General features: G+C 42.9%; 1 protein-coding gene across 3 annotated transcripts in view; it reads left to right on the top strand.

The window, feature by feature from the left end:
- Slc25a12 (solute carrier family 25 (mitochondrial carrier, Aralar), member 12) overlaps positions 1 to 22,601 on the top strand; it is a 93,512-nt gene that overhangs the window by 65,167 nt on the left and 5,744 nt on the right. For all 3 annotated transcript variants that reach the window (XM_030252254.1, NM_172436.4, XM_011239853.3), the window contains 5 exons: positions 3,964 to 4,045; positions 5,792 to 5,950; positions 8,891 to 8,943; positions 9,175 to 9,255; positions 20,005 to 20,145. In XM_030252254.1, coding sequence (XP_030108114.1) covers positions 3,964 to 4,045; positions 5,792 to 5,950; positions 8,891 to 8,943; positions 9,175 to 9,255; positions 20,005 to 20,145 — 516 coding nt within the window. The remainder of the gene's footprint in view (positions 1 to 3,963; positions 4,046 to 5,791; positions 5,951 to 8,890; positions 8,944 to 9,174; positions 9,256 to 20,004; positions 20,146 to 22,601) is intronic.

Here is a 22,601-nt window from a genome sequence, read left to right as displayed (position 1 = left end):
GGACCTTTGGAAGGGCAGTCAGTGCTCTTACCCGCTGAGCCATCTTGCCAGCCCCCCTTGTTTACATTTTCAGCTGTATGAGGTAGCTGATCTGTTATGAACCTTCTCAGGCATAGCTCTGTGTGTGTTGTGTTTCTGTGAGACAGTCTATTAAAGCTCTAGGCCATCTGCTCAAAATGTGCTCCACCTTAACATTCCCCGCTAGGATGACTGCATCTTTCTTTCACACATGCTGTTCCTTAGGCTGGGGACTTTGTCTCTCTGTGTAGTTTGTAGTCTCTTGGATGACCCTTGATCTTGTATTCATGAATACACGGAGGACAACATTACAGTTTACTGGCAAGCTTCACAAAAGTGAAACCTGTTCTCAAAAAGGAGGAAATCAGGTTTATATGAAAGCTATTATTTATTTACAAGTCATTTATCTCATTAAACATTTTAGGTCAGAAGATAACTGCAATCTTTAATGCATCTGAACTCCTACATATTGGGAGGAAAGTGTGCATACATTGTTTTATGTATAGAAATAAGAAAATAATAAAATTTGTATCTTTTTCCCTGTACCCACTTGGTCCTTCTGTACTGTCATAGCTTTGGGTTTTAATCTTACTTTGAAAAGCTAACAGTGGGGCCTGGAAAGCCACAGGCGTGGCTCAGAGCGGCTTCCCGAGCCCTGCCTTGCTCCTCTGAGCATACAGATGATGTAGAACCCAGCTTTGCTGTTCTCAGACACTTGCTGGAAAATTGACTTCAGATATTCCTGTTCTCCCAAATTGTTATGTGTTGTTGGCAGAAGCTTTCTCCCCACTGGGTTGACATGCTACGTGAAGCAGCTCGGTGTAGGCTTGGTTCCTTAGCTGACACAATCCCATTCTACGTTTAACACAAACAAACAAATAAATGAATAAATAATAAATAAATAACAAACCTCAGTTCAAATGAAATCTCACATTCTTGAGGGAGCCAGTTAAAAGCATTTAAGGATCTCAACTTCATTCTGCTTGGAAAACCACTTAATTAGCCTCATTAACTATCAGCCATACCCTTATCAGGTTAACCTTATCAGGCTAACTTATTAACCGTATCGGGTCCCAACCTTAAGGGAGAAGTGCCTTTGCCCTTGGGCCTCTTTGCTCACAGTAGGTGATTGTCAGACCTGAATATTTTCCTTTAGCCTAAATGCTAAAAACTCAGTGCATAGTCATTATAGGGATGACAGTTCTAGGGACACTGCACTTATGAATATTCATGATGTGAAACCTATAGCATTAATTACATTAATTTGCATAGCTGACTACAAGGGAATCATAAGTTGTAATGATAACTAAGCCTTAAGAAGGAACATCCCGGTAACCCTATACAGGTATGTTTTCTTACAAATGCTGTTTAATGGGAATGAAGGTGACATTTCTGTCAAAAGGCATTCGGGTATTTATAGTTCGAGGTGTTGTTGTAGCTAAGAGTTAAAGCACAGAATAATCCTTCAGTTTTCATAGGATTTTGCAGGGCTTATAAACATTCTTTGAAGAAAGAGAGTTGAAAGAAAAATCTGTATTAGTGAATGAAGGAGAAACCTCCCATGTGAATAAGAGAATTCGTGGTCCCTTGATGGCTCTTTGGATCAGAGACCTATTATTTTACGAAAAGAACCTTTGTGTGTGTGTGTGTGTGTGTGTGTGTGTGTGTGTGTGTAAGATCGGGTTTAGCTTTGGATCCAATGTCTGTTTGCCTTAAGTTTACTTTTTAAAATTTTTATTTTTATTTTATGTTTATGGGTGTTTTGCCTGTCTGTGTGTGTGTCTGTATGTGTATGTGTGTGTGTGTGTGTGTGTGTGAGTGTGAGTGTGTGTAAACATGCATGCAGCTTGTGGAGGCCACAAAAGAACACTCCTGGAAATTGAGTATTAGGTCACTGTGAGCCACCACGTGGGTGCTGGGGACTGAAGCTGAGTCCTCTGGAGAAGCAGCCAGTCCTAACCATTTAGCCATCTCTCAGCCCTTGGCTTTGAACTCTTGACCTACTGGCTTCTGCCTCCTGAGTAGGTTCCATTACAGGTGTGCACCACCATGCTTAGCTTTAGTCTAGATATTTTAATTCAACTTTGTTTTCTTGAGATAAAAGTCCCTGTAACCCAGATGGGCCTTGAATTTACCGTGTAACTGAGGATGCCCTTGAACTTGTGAAACTCCCTCCGTTCCCTTAGAGCTAGAATTCATGTCTGGCTCGCCATGTCCAGATAATAGCTTTATTATTATTTTTAGTTGTGTCAATTATTACTCTGTGTGTGTGTGTGTGTGTGTGTGTGTGTGTGTGTGTGTGTGTACAGGTGCACATGTGTGGAGCTCAGAGGACACCTTTCAGGAGTAACTTCTCTCCTTTCACCGTGAATTCTGGGGATCAAATTCAGGTCTTCAGACATGCACAGCATGCACTTTAGCTACTGAACTACCTCACCAGCCATCACTGCCACCTCCTCCTCCTCTTCCCCCTTTTCCTCTTCCTCCTCCTGCTCTTCTTCATTTTGAAAAGTTCATTTTAACAAAGTAGGTATTTTACTCCTTTGTTCCAATCTGCTTATAGAGCATATCAGATATTTCCATACCGAAAGTACTTAGTTCTGGACTGGCACATTCATGTAGACGGGTCACTCCAGGCGCAGGACTATGGGACAGCATCTGATCTGCAACCAGATTTATTTCTTTGTTTTATTTTACTAGTATCAGATTTTGTTAGAACTGTGAATATGGACAGGACAATAGTTCGAGATTTTAGACGTGATCAGTCTTCTCTGGTCCGGAACTCACAGAGATCTGTCTACCTCTGTCTCTTGAGTGTTGAGACTAAAGGTTTCCTCAGCGCACCGAACAATTTTGATATATTTCTAAAAGCAAGACGTTTTGATATGGGCAGTGCATGCCTGGGATCCCAACACTTGAGAATCAGAAGGATCAGTAATTTAAGAATATCCTCAGCCAGATAGCGATTTCAAGGCCAGGCTAGGATCTGAGACTTTGTCACACACACACACACACACACACACACACACAGACACACACACACACACACACACTAAAGGATTGGTGACATGGCTCATCTTGTAAAGGCACTTGCCACCAAACCTGACACCCTGAGTTTGATCCTCATAACCTGCACGGTAGAAAACACTGATTGTAGAAAGTTGTCTCCTGTCCTCCACATGTGAGCTATGGCTGCATATACCTCCCTACCTCAGTGCACATACAGTGAATGAGTGAGTGATTGAATGTTAAAAACAGCAAAATATTTTAAAAAATGTTAACTTGAAGAGGAGCAAATGTTATATGCTGGCACATTTGCTTACTTAAGAGTTTTGTTTCTGGGAGGGCTTGAAATGGGTCTCAGTGATACAGGGCTTGTCCAGCTCCCATAAGGCTGGGTGTTCAATCCCCAGTACTGCAAAAGCAAGCATACCAACACAAACCTTTCAAGGATAATAATGTATCCCCTACAACAGTCCATATGTGAAAATTAGGGAAAAACTACTCTATGTTTTGCTGGGTACGTTGTTACTGCTTTTTTTTTTTTAATCTATTTTATGCTTTTGAGTGTGTGGAGGGCATATATATCTGTGTACCACATGCAAACTTAGTGCTTTTGGAGGGCAGAAGAGGGCATTGAATCCTCTGGAACTGAACTTACAGGTGATAGTGCACCACCATGAGGATGCTGGGAGCCCAAACAGGGTCCTCTGCAAGAGCAGTCAGTGCTCTTAATTTCTGGGCCATTTCTCTCCAGCCCTGGGGTGTTTCTCTTTAAAAAACAAAGAAACAAAGAAACAATAAAACCCCACTGTTTTCTTTCAGGTATAGATTTTCTTCTTCTTTTTTTTTTTTTTCTTTTCTTTCTTTCTTTTTTTTTTTTTTTTTTTTTTTGTAGTTGCAAAACACATTTTCAGACTTTTCTATTTTCTTCTTCCCCCTCAGCAATCTCCTGGCTTGGGCAGACCTATCTGGCTCCAGATTGCCGAGTCTGCATACAGGTTCACTCTGGGCTCAGTTGCTGGAGGTGAGTGGAATATCTGTGGCTGCTTCAGGCTGGTTTTGCTGTAACATTATCCCAGCAGATGGGACAGCTCAGCAAAGGTGCAGTTCACTGTTCCTGGGGGTCAGGACTGTGAGGCTTTCAGAAGATTCTTTATTTCTACCTGTGATCAGAGGGCTTGTCATAGCATGGCTGCGGCCCTCTGGCTCCAGCCTGTCTTGAGCGTAAAACCTCTGTAATAATGGGAGAGTCTGGAGTGCACTGCTGTACTCCCCCTCTGTAATCACATCAGGTAAGGCCAGCGTGAAAAATGGAGATGAGAAAACTGAGTGTATGGGGTCAGGCTAGGGGCAGGGTAGAAGCCAAGATCTGAGATGCAAACTGAGAAACTCATAAAATAAAACAAAAATCCACAGAGAATCACAGCGTCTGGCTTGTGATTTTTCTTTCCTTTTTCTGGCTTAAGAGTATCCAGATATGTTGTTTATTTGCTAAAAAGAATCCCTCCTCCCCTCTCTGCTCATAGAGAGTCCATTAAAAAGCTTTCTATTTGTGTGTGTGTGTGTGTGTGTGTGTGTGTGCGCGCACGCGCGCACACGGGTCACTTCGGGCATGTTAAGATCAGAGGGCAACTTGGCCAGAGTTGGCTCTCTCCTTCCACGGTGTGGGGTCCAGGGATTAAACTCAGGTTGTCACACTTGATGACAAGCACCTTTGCCTGCTGAGCCACCTCACCAGCCTGAGACTATTTTTACTTAAATTATCTACAGAGAAAATGTATAGAACTTGAAATCACTTAGTTGAGAAGAACCTCCAAAAATATTTAAACACTCCTGAGTTTTCAAAACTAGCTGGAACTGGTGCCCAGTAATTTTTTTTTTCAGCCTCAGTTTTAGAAGGTGCCAAGAACATACTGCTTTCAGCAGCCAAAAAATAGAACACTCTAAGTCCTGTGAATTACTTCAGTTCCCAAGGAATTCTCTAGCATGACTTTAGGCTTTTGTTTGATTGACTTTCAACCAAATTCTATACATGGGGATAGGATCGTGTCAAGGACTCCTCCCCCAAAGGATGGGTGTTGCTTAGATTTGCCAAAATGCTTCAGTGAATTAAACTTTAAAATCACAACCTCTTAGCTTCCTTAGCGTCACTTCATAGTTGTGAAGAAGGAGCAGGTGAAATATTTAGGCGTTTAATAGAAAATGTAAAGAAGTGATACAGGTGGGCTGTGGTTGCACATGCCTGTAATCCCAGCAGAGGTGGGCTCATCTCTGTGAGTTCAAGGCCAGTATGGCCTACAGAGTGGGTTCTAGGAGAGCTGGGGCCAGAGAAACCCTGTCTAGAAAAAGAAACCAACAAACAAAACAAACAAAAGAAAGAGAAAGAAAGAATAAAGAGAAATGGTATCCATACATAATTGTTTTATGTCACTTAATGAAACTGAGAGCTGGTGTTCTAAGGTTGGTTGGCAATGATTTGAAACTCACTCTCTTAACTCACACATAAGACATCAAAGATTTTTTTTTTTTGGACATGCTAGGTAAACACTCTACCACTGATTGTTGTCCCTTAAGCAGACCCGGTTGCTTGCCATTCCACCATCTTTTGGCTCTACTAATAAGAGAAGGAAACCTGTAAATAAGATGAGAGCCTTCCGTGAGACTAGATGCTGTGTTCTATGTTTCGCCTATGGAGATGAGATCTGATGCCTCAGGGACGCTCCATCTAATTGTGTTCTTTTGTTAAACCTAAAAATTGTTCTATTTGTAGCTGTGGGGGCCACTGCGGTGTACCCCATAGACCTGGTGAAGACCCGGATGCAAAACCAGCGTGGTACGGGCTCTGTGGTCGGGGAGCTGATGTATAAAAACAGCTTCGACTGTTTTAAGAAAGTGTTGCGCTACGAGGGTTTCTTTGGACTGTACCGAGGTGAGTACGCGCAGCTCAGCCGCCGACGTTGGTGATTTTTTTGTGTCACCATCAGCAGATTTTAACTCACTCGTTATAAAGACTGATAAGGGCAGTTTCTTTTCCTTCCCGCCCCTCCTTTTGCTCCTTTTCCTGTGTTGTGTTCTTTCTGGTGACTAGCAATATTAGTCAGTAAACAGGCGTTCCTTTCTCCTTCCTACTGCTTTGAATTCTTGGGCTCCAAATCCTGCGCCTCTCCTACCATGTGTTTTTGAGCATGCTCTTTGAGGGCACGGCGCTCAGAGAGCCCCTCTGCTCCGAGAGGTAGAAGAGAGCTATATGTGTTGACACCAATTCCCTTTATAAATCCAAGACAGGTGCTACTTGAAGGTGAATTTACCCTGTCTATCTACACTTGTTTCAGTGAGAAGAAATGTCGATTAAAAAAATATTTTATTTTTGCCTTTTCCTAGGAGACCCGTAATAAGTCTTTTCCCGTTAAGTCATGTGGTTTTTTAAAAGACAGGAGAATCCTAGGCCCCCAAGCTTCAGCTGGCTCAGGCAGAGCACAAAGTTCCTCTCTCTTCTCGCAGTTAGAGCGCCTGACTGTCGCATCCTAGACTGCTGCCCTGTGCAAAATTCTCCCCGGCCCCAAAAGGCTTTGTAGGAACTTGTCTTCTTGGAGAGAGGGCTCCTTTCATCTCCATGTTTTCTCGTTAGAATTTCGGGTTCCTTTGCGGGGGAGATTAATTTTTTAATCCCTTTGGGCGCCACTTGGAATTCTTTGAAATACGCTTAGCGTGTTCTGGTCCCAAGCATTTATGTAATTTACTGTATGTGTTTGTTTGCATTCCCAGGCTTATTAATCCCCCCGCTCATTCTGAGCTCTGTCGAACTGTTTGGCTTAGAACTGTTCCTAGGAAAGAGAGATGCATTGGATAAATGGGCGGGAGAAGAAACACTGTAGTTGGTATCATATTCAGGCGTTTGAGTGGACACATTTAGAGTCAAAGAATACCTTTTGCGCTTTTGCTGTGGATACTGTGTATAGAGTAAATAGGCCCAAATGCCCTGCTTCTGAGAGAGAATATAATGAAGTTTCCTCACATATTCAAAAACGCTTTGGCTCTGAAAAATCCAGGTTGTGTAACTTTTGTATTACAGGGGCAAGAGTGGCCACTGCCTGGAGTGTCTGGGGCTGGCAATGCAGAGCCTTGTTTTAAATGGACTCAGCTCTTCTAACTAGATCTTATTTAAAGGGGGGGATCATGGGAGAGTGGCACTAAGGTTGCTTATTTCTTTGCCATCTCTAATCTTTCATTATTGAATAATGACCTTTCTCTTAATTAGTATGGTTTTAAGTTACAAAGGATATCTACAAAGAACCATCAGGAGGAATCTGGCTATGCTGTGTACAGCCTTCTCAATAGATAGGTACTTCTAGATTTTTGTTTGGGAGAGCTCTCATATTAATTAAATGGGTGAAATATAGCAAGCAGGGGAAGATGCTGTTGACTTTATGCAGGATCTAAGCTGATAAAACGGGTCCTTTAAATGAGAGACTTTTGTATTAGAGAGATGATTGTAGGAACCCTGCCTGGGAGCACAGTGATTGTTGAGACTGTCATATATTGCATAGAACTGGCCCATTATTCTGTCAGATGATTGACAAAGTTGTTGACAGATTAGCTAAATTTCTTTGCAGGCAACAATGATAAAATGACAGAAATCAGTACTTTATTAACATTCCACAAGCTTTAGGGAGGAAAGTTGTAAAACAAATACACAGGCTGACACGGGTGTTCCGGAGCTAGATTCAAAGAAATAGGGTCTGATGATCAGGAAGGCAAGAAAGTTAAGACTGCCATCTGCTGATTTATTCTCTGAGACCAGTCTGCGGCCCGGGAAAGGTGTGTGCAGATTTGTTTGATAATTCCGTTTGACTGACAGCAGCCTGAATGCACGATTACTTGCTGGCTCCCAACTCCCGGAAAATCACTCATCAGCATCCTCCAAAGAGGCTTAAGATGAGAGCAGCAAGCAAGCTCTCAGACACACATAGTACTCCCCCTGGACTGCTTGGTTTTAAGGCTGTAAGCTGTGTTTATTGCTAGCATCTTTAGAAAGAAATGTATGCAAAAAAGAAAGCTCTAGAAATCTGAGCTCCGTGGGTATCTACAGAGGTAGTTGTTTACATATGACTGACTGTTCTTTTCCAGTTTGCAGCCAGCCTGGAAAATGTAGCTTTCTAAGCATAATGATTTCTTTTGTTTTGAAGAGTCTTTTTAAATGCCTTAAGCTTGATACATATTAGAAAATAAAAATGTAATTGGCACATATTTTCATAGGAACTGATATTAAAAGCTGCATTTTTTTTTTCAGTTTAGGCTTTCTTTTAAATAAATGAGTGCCATGCAAAATGTTGGGCTTCTCTGAAGAGAAGATAATGGGAGCAGATACTCAGTAGCATCGGCGCTCCTTTGTGCTGCAAGGAGTGTACACTGTAGCAAAACCTGGCTGGCTTAAAGCACACTGCCCTGAGCTTCTCTTAGCCCACAGCACTGGCTTCTGTGGAGTGTCTGTGTGCTAGTATGCTGCTGTTGGGAATAGGAGAAAATTTGGTTACCGAGTGGACAAAACCCACATGCTCTGTTCTTTCATTGTGTACTTTTATGGAGATGTTAGATAATGAATCTCTGTTTGTTTGTTTGTTTGTTTGTTTGTTTTTAAGGATATTAAAGAAAAGAAAAACATTTTTAGCTTGGAGAAAAAAATGACATTATATTTGACTGGCAAATTTTACGTACACACACACACACAGAATTTTTAGAATAACCCCCCCCATTAAGATGAAAACCTTGAGATACTTGGTGGGTAACTTTGAGAAAAAGACTTCCTTGTTGGGCTTGTACTTCCACATACAGACATCTGGTTTGCAAATGATTCTCTCCTTCTCTGCAGGTCTGATCCCACAGCTGATAGGGGTTGCACCAGAAAAAGCCATTAAGCTAACAGTAAGTTTCTTTGTTGCTGAACTGATGTCATTTATATAGATCGTCTTGAAGCCAGAAATAAGACCAATGCTGGTGAGACTGGAGTGCTATCAAGGCGTGTGTAAAAATTTTCACATATATATAGACAATTGGTAAAATTGTATTTTTATTTTGCTAATTTGGAGATAAAATGGTGACCAGCAGAGGAAATGTGCAGAAATTCTGATGAGCTGATCTTGTCTTCCTAATTAGGTTAATGATTTTGTCCGGGACAAATTTACCAAAAGAGATGGCTCTATCCCACTGCCGGCGGAAATCCTTGCTGGAGGTTGCGTATGTATCAATATGGGTGTCTCTTGTAGCAAAATTATTCCTTTAACCTTTCTGCAAAGTAGGCATGAAATATGAGTAACATTTCCCTTTAAATTTTTTTATTGCATTGTGTGTGTGCGTGTGTGTGTGTGTGTGTGTTGCATTATGATATGGTGGCCAGAGATAAACTTTCAGGAGCTGGGTCTTTCCTTCCATTCTGTTGGGATTTTGGTTCTTTCCTTTTATCCTGTTTGTCCAGGGCATTGAATTTAGGGAGTAGGCACCTTTACCCACTGGTCCAACATCTTCCTTTAACTCAAAGGACTGCCTTTGAGGGATGTTTTAGAATGAGTGTATGCTATGTATGGACAACCTTGGTGTCAGCCTCAAGAAAACTATCCACCTCCTTTGAGACAGAATCGCTTATCCACTTGAAGCTCAGCAATTAGGCCTGACTGGCTGAACATGGACTCTGGGGATCTTCTGGGCTCCACCCTCACCATCACTGGGATTCCCAAGACAGTCACCACATGTGGCTTTATGTGGCTTGTGGGGATTGCCAGCTAACTGATCCTCCTCCCTAGTACATAATCTGATTCTGAGTATTATTTTCACCACATTTGTTTGTTTTAAGCTTCTGAAGCTCTATCATCTAGAATATATATATATATATATATACACACACACGTGTGTATACATATATGTATATATAATATATGTAATTTTATTTATTTAGTATAGAATAGAGTTTATTCAGGACATGGGGAGGGGAGTTAAGAGAGTAGCAGAGGCAGAGAAGGCAGAGAGGAAAGAATGGAGAAGTGGAGGCCGGTTCTGGCCACATGGAGAGACGTGGGAGAAGGGGATGGAGTGCAAGGGGGCAGGAGGCAAGAAAGAGGCAAGAACATAAGAGCAATATATGTAATTTTAAAGTGTTCTGTTTTGCTTGTGCACGTGGAAGTGCACTGGGTACATCTATGTGCCGTTGGTGGACAGAAGGAGGTTTCAGATCCCCTGGAACTGGAGTTATAGATGTTTGTGAGCCACCATGTGAGTGCTGGAACCTGAGTCCTTTATAAGAGCAACAAGTGCTCTTAGCAGCTGAGCCAGTTCTCCAGCCCCCCTTCTAGACTTTTTTTAATTCCTAAGTTTGTTTGTTTAAGTATCAAAGGAAATGTAATAGCAGGTGTAGTTCCTGTCCATTGCTCTTCTCTGAAACTGTAAAGTTAATTGGGCCCTTCAGTTTTATGTGTAGCTATGAGTGTGCCATTGCATTTCCATAAGCCTTTTTATGAGGCTGCAAGGAACACAAAGAGACTATAAGTATATTGTAGCAATTGGCAAAAATTCCAAAGCCAGAGGCTGAGATTGTGATTTTTGTAGAGCTCGGAGGCTTCTGTTTTTAAGGTGTAAGCATTACATTGGATTTAGACTGGCTGACACATCTAAGCTTGCAGCTCAGCAAATGTTCCGAGCAATATCTGTTTCACAGTTGATAAAGTGGTTTGCCTGAGGCTTTCGTAGTCCATTTTGGTCCTGAAAACGTTAATGATTTCTAGTTGGATTAGCTGGAGGTCTTCACAAAAACCTTCTCACTTGCTTATGGAGCCTGAGACGATGAGGTCAATGACCTGAGAAGTTTTAATTCAGAGAAGATGTCCCTGGGGTCAGAGGAGCAATTGCTCCAGGCTTCTCTGTCATGATGCGTGTCAGCTGGACCCTTGCCTTGTGTGGGGGGAAGGCCAGGCTTGTGTGTTTGCTTGTACATCATGGGTGGGTGTGCTTTCTCATGGAGGAGACTTATTTGGCTCAATTTATTTTTTATGAATGATAAATGATAGACAGAAGTAAAGCCCTTGCTTACATGTGTCTACAAAAGTCTACTCCTCTCTCATATTGTAACTAGATGCTGTGATTGTTTCACTTTTGTGTAAACGAGAAATATATTGGTGGTTTTAGTTTCCATTTGGCTAGGAAGCTTCCTAACTCATGCTGACCACAGCATATGCATACCTGTGATCTCCTGAAAGCTGAGCATCTTTTGTCGTGGAGAGGATTGTAATGCGTGCCTGTGACTCCCAGACCAGGGTGGCTAACCTAGGAGAATCAGAATTTCAGGGTCATCTTTGGCTACATCTGGGTTTGAGGCTAGCCCGGGCTAAATGAGGCCTTATCTGGGAAAAGAAAAAGAAACAAGAAGGTTGTACATTTTGTTTTCCAAACAGCTAATTATTTCTGTGCTGTGTAGAGGATTTTGGTCATAAACTGGCCTGTTCTCTTATCTGACCTGTGACCTAAGTGGTTAAGCAAGAATCAGAAACTGGATTCCTTTGCTCTTTCTAGGTGTGGATTCTTGTTTATAGGTGAAGTCTAAGATGTCCTGAGGGTTTGGCTAACACTGAATTTATCCCTTAATCATGTTTTACTTATGGATGATTAATGGCCGATTTTTGATTGGCTGATAGTAGGAGAAATAGCGATGTTGAACTCTGGGCAAAGAGGAAAGAAAATGTGGCAGTGGCATTTTTATCTTTTCTTTTTTTTCTGACAGTCTTACTCTGTAGCCCAGGCTGGCCTTAACCTCATGATGCTACTTCTTTAGCCTCCTGGAGACCAGGATTACAGGCTTATACCACTTACAAAGCTCTTTTTTTTTTTTTTTTTTTTTCTGTTGATGAGCCGTCATACCACAGGGTAGATGATTGTTAAAGCCTAGCCTAGCACTTCTCTCAAAAGTCAGTTAACTAAACCAGAGAATAAAGTCTTAGATGAGTGGCCAGGCCTCTGTTTCTAGACCAGCAGGCACCGTGGGACAGAGGACAAACTCTTCCTTGAGTGAAGCCAATCAACAGTGTGGAAAGCAATTTCACTGGGCTTTGAAAATGAGTCCACGCCCCTATTGGTACTGATCAGACCGGATGTATAGTGTCCTTCAGGGCAGTTAGCTGAGTGCTGGGCTAGCATGGCTGAGCAAATCACATTGCTCTTCCCCAGCGCCCAGTGTTAAAGCTTACTAGGTTAGCCAGCAAGGAAGGCCCTAACTGAGCTGGAAGCTCTTCCCAGCAAAGGGATTAGTGAGCGCCCAGGCCAAGCTTCTTGTAGCTGGGAGGGAATGCTGTTGCCATGAGAACAGTGGAGATTCCAGATCTGCAGCCTGTGTTCTGCTGCTCTGCTTTCCTTGGCTTTTGTTTTGAGATAGGGCCTCAGCTTGCAGCCCTGGCTGGCCTGGAACTCTTTATATAGACCAGGCTGCCCTCTAGCTCCTAGAGATCCACCTGCCTCTCCCTTCTGGATGCAAGGATGGGAGGAGCCTCCATGCCTCGATGGTCTTTTTCTGTTTTTAATCGGTGTGTGTGTGTTATGTAAGGGCTCCGATCAAGACTCAACATACCGAAGCATGCAGTCATCACAAGCTGCCTTCTTGGCACTATGATCAGTTTACCTTAAGGTTTGGGTTTTTTTGATATACATTTGATATGTATGTGATCTGATGTGTGTGTGTGTGTGTGTGTGTGAGAGAGAGAGAGAGAGCGCAGCCACAGAGATGACAGTTTGCCAGTTCTCACCTTCCACCATGTGGGTCTCAGGGCTTACAGTCAGGTCACCAGGCCTGCCTGCAGCTTCGTTACCCACTGAGCCTTCTTGCAGGCACACCACAGTCAGTTTTCAAACTTGTGTGGTAAGGCTGCGTGTGGTAGCTTCTACCAATCCCAGGTCTCTGGAGGCAGAGACAGGAGGATCACTTCCAGTTCAAGGCCAGTCAGGGTTACAGTGTGAGACCCTGCCTCACAAAACAAAAAAGCTACATGCAAACAACAACAACAAAACCCAAACCAACCAAAACAACATAAAAAAAAAAAACCCTATGTTCTTTATCGATAAAAAGTAATATACGGGGAACATCCACATGTCTACCATCCAGCCTAATTAACATGCTGCTTCAAGCAATAGAGACTTTCGGTCCTCAACTGTACATTTTGTAGAGATTATCTCATTAATCCTAAAGAGTGACCGCATTGTGATCTCATCTGCAACAACTGGCAAAGACAAGATCCAAGGCGCCTCTCCATATCCACCCTCCCCCTGCGGGAACACGCGCCTGTTCTTTATTTCATCTGTTGACTTTCCTCTCAGCATTTGTCCTCTGGATTTTTCAGGCAAATGTCGTGGTTGATTTTGAGGATCAAACTCAGGACCTCGTGCCTACAGGGTGTGTGCCCTACCAGAGCTGTGCCCCTGGCCCTAAAAGGATAGTAGCTTTACTGATCCCAAAGTCACCCTCTAATGCTATATTGTATGTGTTCGATTCTGTAGCTCTTAGTATATCCACAGAGTACAGACCACCAGCATCAGAATCAGTGTTAGCAAATCTCATCACTGTGCACACCAGCACCAACACACACACACACACACACACACACACACACGCACTCACTCACGCATACACACACAGATACTTGTTAGCTATCACCTTCTGTCTTCCCACCTCACCCCTATACCCTAGGTGGCCATTCATTAATAAACTCCTCCATAGACACTAATTCTGAATTTTTCCTATAAATGTAACCATGTGGTATATAACCTCTGGGCTCTGCCTTCTTTCCCATAGCATGTTTCCAAGGGTCACTGATACTGTAGCATGCTCCCAGGGGATTTAGAAGTGTCTCTTTGACTGTGCCTCTCTTCTGGCATTTCCTTTTATATGTTTAATAGCCATTGTGAATGGTCACATGGTCAGGGTATGTGCCATTTATTGGCTGGATCTCTTATCTTTGTCACATAATTTTTAAGTTATCTCTAATAAAGTTTATCATTAAATCTATTGATTTGTGCTTGGAAGTTAGAAGACTTCCAGGAATCAGTTCTCTTCATGTGCCATGTGGGTCCTAGAGACTGAACTCACATCATCAGGCTTGGTGGCAAGTGCCTTTCCCAGCTACTCAACATGCCCTGGTTTGTTGCTTTGTTTTGAAGGCCTAGGTCTATAGCTACCCAATTCCCTAGGTGAGGAAGTCTGTCTTCTCCTACAAGTGTATCTTGAATGTCTTTGAGAGCAGCGGAAACAGATCCCCTCTTCCGTTCCCAGGAATCCGTAGGATCCCAAATTCATGCTGCAAACTTGCATGGTCACACACACACACACACACACACACACACACACACACACAAAGAGAGAGAGAGAGAGAGAGAGAGAGAGAGAGAGAGAGAGAGAGAGAGAGAGAGAGACATCATTGAACATTTATGCCACACGTAAAGTATGATTTACCTCCAATCTTAGCTCATTCTGGCTACTAAGACTAAATGCCATAGGCTGGGTAACCACAGAAAGTTACTGCTCACAATTCTGGGCTGTCCAAGATGAAGGCACCATCAGACTCATTGTGCTGATCCTTGCTCTCTGGACCTCAGGGGTGCCCCGCTCCTGCACCCTCGTGTGGAGGAAGGGGACACAAGAGCTGTCTTCATCTTCTGCGGCACACTAATCCCACCCACAGGGGCACAGCCTTTAGGACCTGGTCGCTTTCCAAGGTCCCACCTTCCTGGGTAATAGATTCCAACCTATGAATTTTCAGGGTGGGGAGACACATATACTCAGACCATAGTACTTCCCCTTATTTAGTCTAAGTTTTGTGTTCTTTTTATTTTGTTTTATTTTTTTTTACTTATTCACTTTACATTCCACTCACTGTCCCCCTCTCAGCCACCAAGGTTTGTGTTCTTAACACTTTGATAATATATCACCCAACAGTAAACATATACTGACCTTTATTCTTTTAAAATTGTCACCACTGAGGCAGAAAAATGGCGTTGGTCTATAAGGCCCAGTCTTTTGTCTGTTCTTGAGACAACTAATTCTGTGACTTTTATTATGTTTTTTTTTTTCTGATTATTTTCAATGCATACATTTTGCACACCTATTCAAGTGGCTGATCTGGCCTTACGGAAATCCAAGTTTTGGTTTTCCTCAGACTCTTCGAGGGAACTGTAAGGCTTCCAGTGATTGGCCACTGTGGCTGGAGAGAAATGGTTCTAAACAATGGAGAGAAGCAACAAGAGACCTGGCACCCTCAGGGCCAGTCCCCAGCCTTTCTGCAGACCCAGCTCTTGGGGTGGGAGTGTGAGGACAGAAGGGAGACCAGGACTAATCCTTAGCCTCAGGTGCAGGGGAGGTCAATGGCTGAGTTCTAGCCTTTCCCAGGGAGAGAGTGGGAGGGGCGTGATTTTTATATTATGTTTCTGTTGTGTACAGTTAACTCTCGTTGCAAGCAGGACGTATTCTCTTATGTGTTTTCAGTGTGGTTCTAGAACAACCAAAAGGACAGATGATACTGAAAACTCAAAGCTCTAAGCTTGTCCTGCTGTTAGTGTGTCTGAGAAAAACAAGTGCCAATCTGATGAAGAGTTTAGCAATTGGGGGTTAGAAGTTATTTTTGGTGAGTAAAAATTTCACCAAAAATATGGCATAGAGAACGGAAGTCGCTTCCTTATGAGACCCAGAAGTATGTCAAATTAGGTTATACCCATTTATATCTAGGGATATATCTATATCTACACACACACACACACACATATATGTATATATAAATGAATGGGTGTTTTACCTGCATGTGTTTATACTCTACATGAGTGCCTGGTGCTAACAGAGAGGGCATAAGACCCCCTGGAACTGCAGTTAAAAATGGTTGTGAGCTGTGGGTGTTGGGAATCAAACCTGCTCTTAACTCTTAAGTCATCTCTCCAGCCCTGCTCCCCATCATTGTGTGTTATGATGATCTAATTTAAGTTTTAGTTGGTTATTATCTATCACTTCCAATTACTATCTCTATTTTAGTTTTTTTTGAATATATAAACTTTTTTTTTTTTTTTTGGTTTTTCGAGACAGGGTTTCTCTGTGTAGCCCTGGCTGTCCTGGAACTCACTTTGTAGACCAGGCTGGCCTCGAACTCAGAAATCCGCCTGCCTCTGCCTCCCGAGTGCTGGGATTAAAGGCGTGCGCCACCGCGCCCAGCTTATATATAAACTTTTTAAGGTCTTTTAATCCATAGTTCCTAGTACCAACTCATTTAAAAATTCACTAAAACTGCTAAAATGATCAAACTTAGACAGGAGGTCTGGAAAGAGGCCATGCCAGCTCTGCTATGATCCGGAGCACCGCTGATGCATCCTTGGGGCTGAGAACTGAGTAGGGCGGGTGAGTGGTGACCTCCTCTCCAGCCGCTCACTTTCCCTTCACAGGATGCAGCTAATCACGTCTTCATCGTAAGCCCATTCAATTTTGATAATCTTAAGTAAATTTGGACATAATCATAATGAAATATATAGCAAATATTTTAGGTTCATAAGTGATTTGGCATTTTTAAAGCCAAATCATAGTGCTTTGTGATATAATTTTTTTTCTTCACTATTTTCTTATTGGGCATTTGATTATTTTCTTTGGGCAATTTCAGTGCTCTGAGAGGCTACAAATGATACGTTGGCACAAACACAGGGGCATCTTCTTTACTGTGGAAATGTATGTATTAAATGATTATATTTGATGTAACTAGAGCGGTTTCCCATTGGGAGTGAGTTAAAGGCTGTGCTGGTGGCACAGTCCTCATTCCACACATTCCTGTCTGCCACACCCTTAGAAAACGACAGTGCATGTTCCCAGTGTATGTGTCTTTTTAAGTGCTATAAATATCCAAAGTTTTGTTTTATATATATATTTACTTTTGAGACAGTGTCTCATTCTGTCACCTTGGTTGTCCTAGAATTCACTCTGTAGACCAGACTGGCCTTGAACTCACAGAGATCCTCCTGCTTCTGCCTCCTAAGTGCTGAGGTTAAAAGTTCAAGCCACTATATCCAGCCTGTGTTATAAATTTGTGCGTGTGTGTGTGTGTGTACATATATGTTTGTGTGCATTGTAGTATATATGCATGTCAGTGTGTGTGTGTGTGTGTGTGTGTGTGTGTTTGTGTGTGTGTGTGTGTGTACAGGATCTCTCACTGAACCTTGAGCTAGGCTGGTGACCAAGCCCCAGTGAGCCTCCTGTCTCTGTCTGCCACAGCCTGGAGGTTCAGCTATACCTAGCAAAGCCTGGTTTTTACATGGGTTCTGGGCACGTGAACCCACGCCTTTATGCTTGCAGACCAAGATTTCTCACCCACTGAGCCTCTCCAGCTCCATCTAAAGCTCTAGACAAATTAAAAAGTGATCTTATCATTTCTAAATGTTACAGTGCTTCTAGATTTAATTTGCCTACATAGTTCTAGTCCTATTATAAAGTTTTCAAATGTAAAATAGTTTTAAAAACATGAGCAAACATTATTGAACTGATAGAAATTTTACTCCTTAAAATCCAGAGACCACATAGGGATAACCCAATAGATGTGTGCCCGACTACAGTATCACTGTAAATGGTTGCCTTGCTCCCTTGCTGGGAGAGCCATGTTGACAGCTTGCTTCTGTGTTCCAGGGCGTCCTCTGGGTGCTGGGATGCTCACTTTCGGTGCGCATAACAGTTAATATGTGTACTGTGTGTCGTTGCCTCCTTTTCTTGGTTGTACTGTTTTCATGGTGCTTTAGAAGGAAGCTTGCATCTTGTACACTGAAGAATCTGGGAAACGATTGGAGGAGGGCAAAGCTTAGGCAGCTGGCAGTCCTTTCCAAGAAGATCCGATGAGAGAAAAGCAAGTCAAGGGAAGGGAGCTGAGGGCAGGCAGACCAGATGTGAGAACTCACCAGTGTATAAAGTATGAAAGGGCAACCCAGTGGTGGACGCACATGCCTTTGATCCCAGCCAGGCAGATCTCAGTGAGTTTGAGGCCAGCCTGAATACTAACTAGTATAGCCAGGACTATACAGAGAAACCCTAACCAACCGAACAACCAACTAACCAAACAAACAAACAAAAACCAGGAAAGGACTTTGTGTTTATTTCAACATAATGTCCATTTTTAACACTTACCACCTAAAGGCTGACACGCTGGTGGTGGTAAATCTGAGGGATTATAATGAAACTGTACAGTTCTTATCTTTTTTATTTTAATCTGCTTTAGTTTAGAATATAAAGCATGTTTTCCCAAAGACAGTCTTTGTAACCATTGTTCAAAAAAAGCGATTTCAGGGAAATAGTAAACTTTTCAATTGGTTTGGTCTTTAACTCCAGCTACAGGAGTAATTACTTGGATTATCATTTTAACATAATTTTTCACCCAGCAATCCTTTTGAAAGTATTGTTTGCTTAGATTGAAACATTGAACTGCACCTGTCTGCCCGCAGAGCAGCAGATTATAAAAGAAAGAAACACGGGCAAATCAACATGTAAAATTGGGTCAGAATATCCTTGTTGGGGGACCTATGTGCTGGCTGGTGGTCTGTGCTGTGTCAAGACAAAAGGGGATTAGTTCCCTGGAGGATTCAAGTCCAGAGAAGGAAAGGGATCTAGGGCCAATGTAGCTTTCAAAGTCATGAGTGCGGAAGGGTCAGGATTTGAGCCAAAGGTGTTGAAGACTGCTATGGCCCCAGAGTGTTTAGGAGCCGACTAGCTGCCCTTTGGAAGGGGGTCTGGGAGGGTCATGGGTGTAGGCAGATGTGGAAGAGGACAGATGGAGGACCTCATTGCTGTTTGGACACCTGTGGAACTGCTCTGCCCCTCAGGGCTCACGCTTCTTATTTTACCGGAACATGCGCCATGGCTGTTATGACTATGATCATGATTATATGGAGACCATTACAATTATGAATATTATACGAATATAGTTTTGATTATATAATGTAAACAGCTGCAGTTTAAGACAAAAATGCACAAATGAGAGTTGTTTCGCCTTGTAGAGATAATATGTATTTTATTTATTTTTATATCTCCGTGATCACGCACACATGCGCATCTTTATATTACACAAACCGAAAGAGGAGCTGTAGCAGTTATTTTAAGCATCCCCCCACCCCCACTAGTTGTCAGGTTTCAGATGTAAATACACTCTGATTATTTAAAATCAAACCTGATACTCACTCACCACCGAATGTGGCATGTGCCACGATCTGAGGGTGTTTCTGGTTCCTAGTTCTGCCTAACGATTCTTTTCCCCTCGTTCTGTCTTGAGATGACACTGAAGTTTCTCTCCCCAAATTCCTTCCTTTTGTGTGGGTGTCCTGGTCCAGGCTCAGAGCTCTGTGCAGGCTCAGGTACAGTGTAAGAACCGGAGGAGATCCATCTCTGGTAAAGGTCCTTCTGTGAGCCTAAGGCTGTGCTCACTTTTCTGCAAGTTGCTGGGCTGAATCAATGCTCTGCTGATTCCCCTCTCACCCAGAGCCCACCCTGCACGTCTTCATTTGCTTGTGTTTGCCAAATTGTGTTTATTGATTCTGTTATTTTGAATGTGTTTGAGGTTATCCTTGAAGGTCAGTTCTGAGAATCGGCCTCGACATTTCTAATAGAAATAAAGCCAAGTCTGGGCATGGTAGCCCTCTCTCATCTGCAACCTCAGCATTCTGCAGGCTGAGGCAGGAGAACTGCTGTGAAGTCTAGCTTAGCCTGGTGAATATAGAGTGTTCTAGGTGAGTTTGGGCTGGAGATTGAGTCTTTGTTTCAAATAGACATGAACCCAAACCGAGATTAGCGTGAAGCATCTTTGGAACGTCTCCATGAGCCTGTCTTACACCGAGCGAAATGTGTGCCTCTCCTGCCCGAGTGAAAGAGAAGTCTTCCATGCCTTTCCCTTCACTGACACCCCTAGGCCAGCTCTGATGTGGAAAGAACTTGTCTGTCTCCCTTGCGTGCAGGCTGGAGGCTCGCAGGTCATCTTTACCAACCCTCTGGAGATAGTGAAGATCCGCCTGCAGGTAGCCGGAGAGATCACCACAGGACCGAGAGTCAGTGCTCTGAATGTGCTTCAGGACCTGGGACTTTTCGGGCTGTACAAGGTGGGTCAGTTCCTCTGGCTAACTGAATGGAGATGTGACACACAGCACACACATGTATACACACTATACACACGGTATACACCTATATACACACACTACACACATGTATACACACTGTACACACATGTATACACATGTATATACACTATACATACAGTACACACACGTATACACACTGTGCATACAGTATACCCATGTATACACACTGTGCATACATGTGTTTACATACTGTGTGTACTGTACACACATGCAGACACACAGTACACACATGTAGACACACATAGTACACATATGTATGCACACAGTACACATATGTATACACACTGTATACACAGTACACACATGTGTACACACTGTACACACAGCACACATGTATAAATACAGTACACACATGTATACACACTGTACACACAGTACACACATGTATACACACAGTACACACATGAAAGAATGAAGAAGCTAGATGACCCCACCCTCACCCCCAAGCTGAGACCTGTGAGACCTATCAGGAAACCCAAATGAAATCGGGTCCCCCAGGTAAAGGCAGCGGGATGTACACACTGCTCCTGGGTAAAGGTGGTGGGATGAACATGTTCCTGGTGTCATTTTTAGCTTTTATGGAGCTGCTGGCAGGATATCCGTTCCATAGCATCTCTGGCTTCATGCTTCTGGCTTCCACTCTATGGGGTCTTTGAGAAATACCTTTGGATACTCGTTGGATGGTTTTAGGACACCAGAATGATCCTATGCTCACATAGAGTCTGAATATGTCATTGTCCCAGGAGGGGCTTCTCTTGTCTTAGTCATCATGACCATAGTGGGGAAAAAAAAGAAGATAGTAGAATTTGGCAGAATTCAAGTCTTTAAGAAGTTAAGTGGGAGGGTTTGTCAATAATGAATTCCATTAAAAAACAACAACAGTTACTGTACTTTCACAAAACGCCAGTCAACAGATTTCTCCCCTGCCGATATACTTACCACCGTCATTACAGATCAGATGTAATGGAGCAGAAGCCAGTATTTTTCTTTAACTAGGAGAGTATTTCTTTCCGTTCCTTTCCCTGGTAGAAGGGAAAATACAGAAATTTCACCTCTATAGGGGACTGTGTTTCCACAGCATTGAATTTATTTATGGATCCATAACTACTGAAATGTGTAAATTTACCTCTGTAACTGCAAATTAGAAATTAGGAATGTCTAGATTAGAGCTGTAAGCCACAGGGCGCTCCAGAGCCCGGCTGCCAGCCGAGTCTGTCTTTACCAAATGCCTCTGCTCGCTCCTCCCGCCCACCCTCCCTGCCATCCGTTGAGATTCCCTTGGAGAGCAGAATTTGTAAATATTGGTTCTATCTGTATTACCCTGTTAAGAGTCCTTCGGTGTTTTTGTTGTTGTAATAAAAACAGAGCTATAGGAACCCAGTGCTTGGGTATAGCATGTGTCTGATGAGGTAAAGCTTCAGACCTGGGCCGACAGGGGTCGATGGCAATGGTATGGAAGGTCTTCCTGGCCCTCCCCAGGGCCAGGACAGGCTGTGTTGAATGGAACATGCATGGAATGAGCAGGGAACACGGTTGGGTTTTTTCTCTGCCTTCCCAAGAACAGTTTCCCTTCTCCATTGCCTCTGGCTTTCTGCCTGGCGTGGAACTCTCGAGGCTTGGAACTCGTGATTGAGGTTGACTTGGTAATTTGTTAGTTTTGGGGGGTTTGGGAATCAAGTCATTTATACTGGGATCTGATCGAATGCCTCCCCTGTTTCCCCTGCCACTCCGATCCCCACTCAAGCTCCCTGCCCCCACGCCCGGCAAAGCTGAGCAGGTCATGCAAACCTGGGACATCCGAGAGCCCTTATGAATCCTAAATGCTGCCTTGCTTAACATTCAGAAAGTTCCAATTACATATTGACAAGTTGCAGAGACCGGCAGTAGAGCATCCTGAGTTAATGTTGTATTTTGCTTGAAAACACTTAAGAGGATAGATCTCATGTGTGATTACAACAGAAAACAAGTTAATTATTAAATTATTTGTCTTTTTTTAAAAAATTTATTTATTTATTTATTTATTTATTTATTTATTTATTTAATGTATGTGAGCACACTGTAGCTGTACAGATGGTTGTGAACCTTCATGTGGTTGCTGGGAATTGAATTTTTAGGACCTTTGCTTGCTCCAGTCAACCCTGCTCACTCTCGCCAACTCTGATCACTCAGTCCCTGCTCACTCCAGCCCAAAGATTTATTTATTATTATACATAAGTACACTGTAGCTGACTTTAGATGCACCAGAAGAGGGCATCAGATCTCATTACGGTGGTTGTGAGCCACCATGTGGTTGCTGGGATTTGAACTCAGGACCTCAGTGCTCTTACCGCTGAGCCATCTTGCCATCCCATTTATCATTATTTTATGGGCATTGGTGTTTTGCCTGCATGTCTGCCTGTGTGAGGGTGTCAAATCCC

The sequence above is a fragment of the Mus musculus genome, chromosome 2 (assembly GCF_000001635.26).
Source record: "Mus musculus strain C57BL/6J chromosome 2, GRCm38.p6 C57BL/6J".
NCBI lineage: Eukaryota > Metazoa > Chordata > Mammalia > Rodentia > Muridae > Mus > Mus musculus.
Note: the sequence above shows the minus strand (reverse complement) of the source record. Positions and strands in the feature narration are given on the sequence as shown.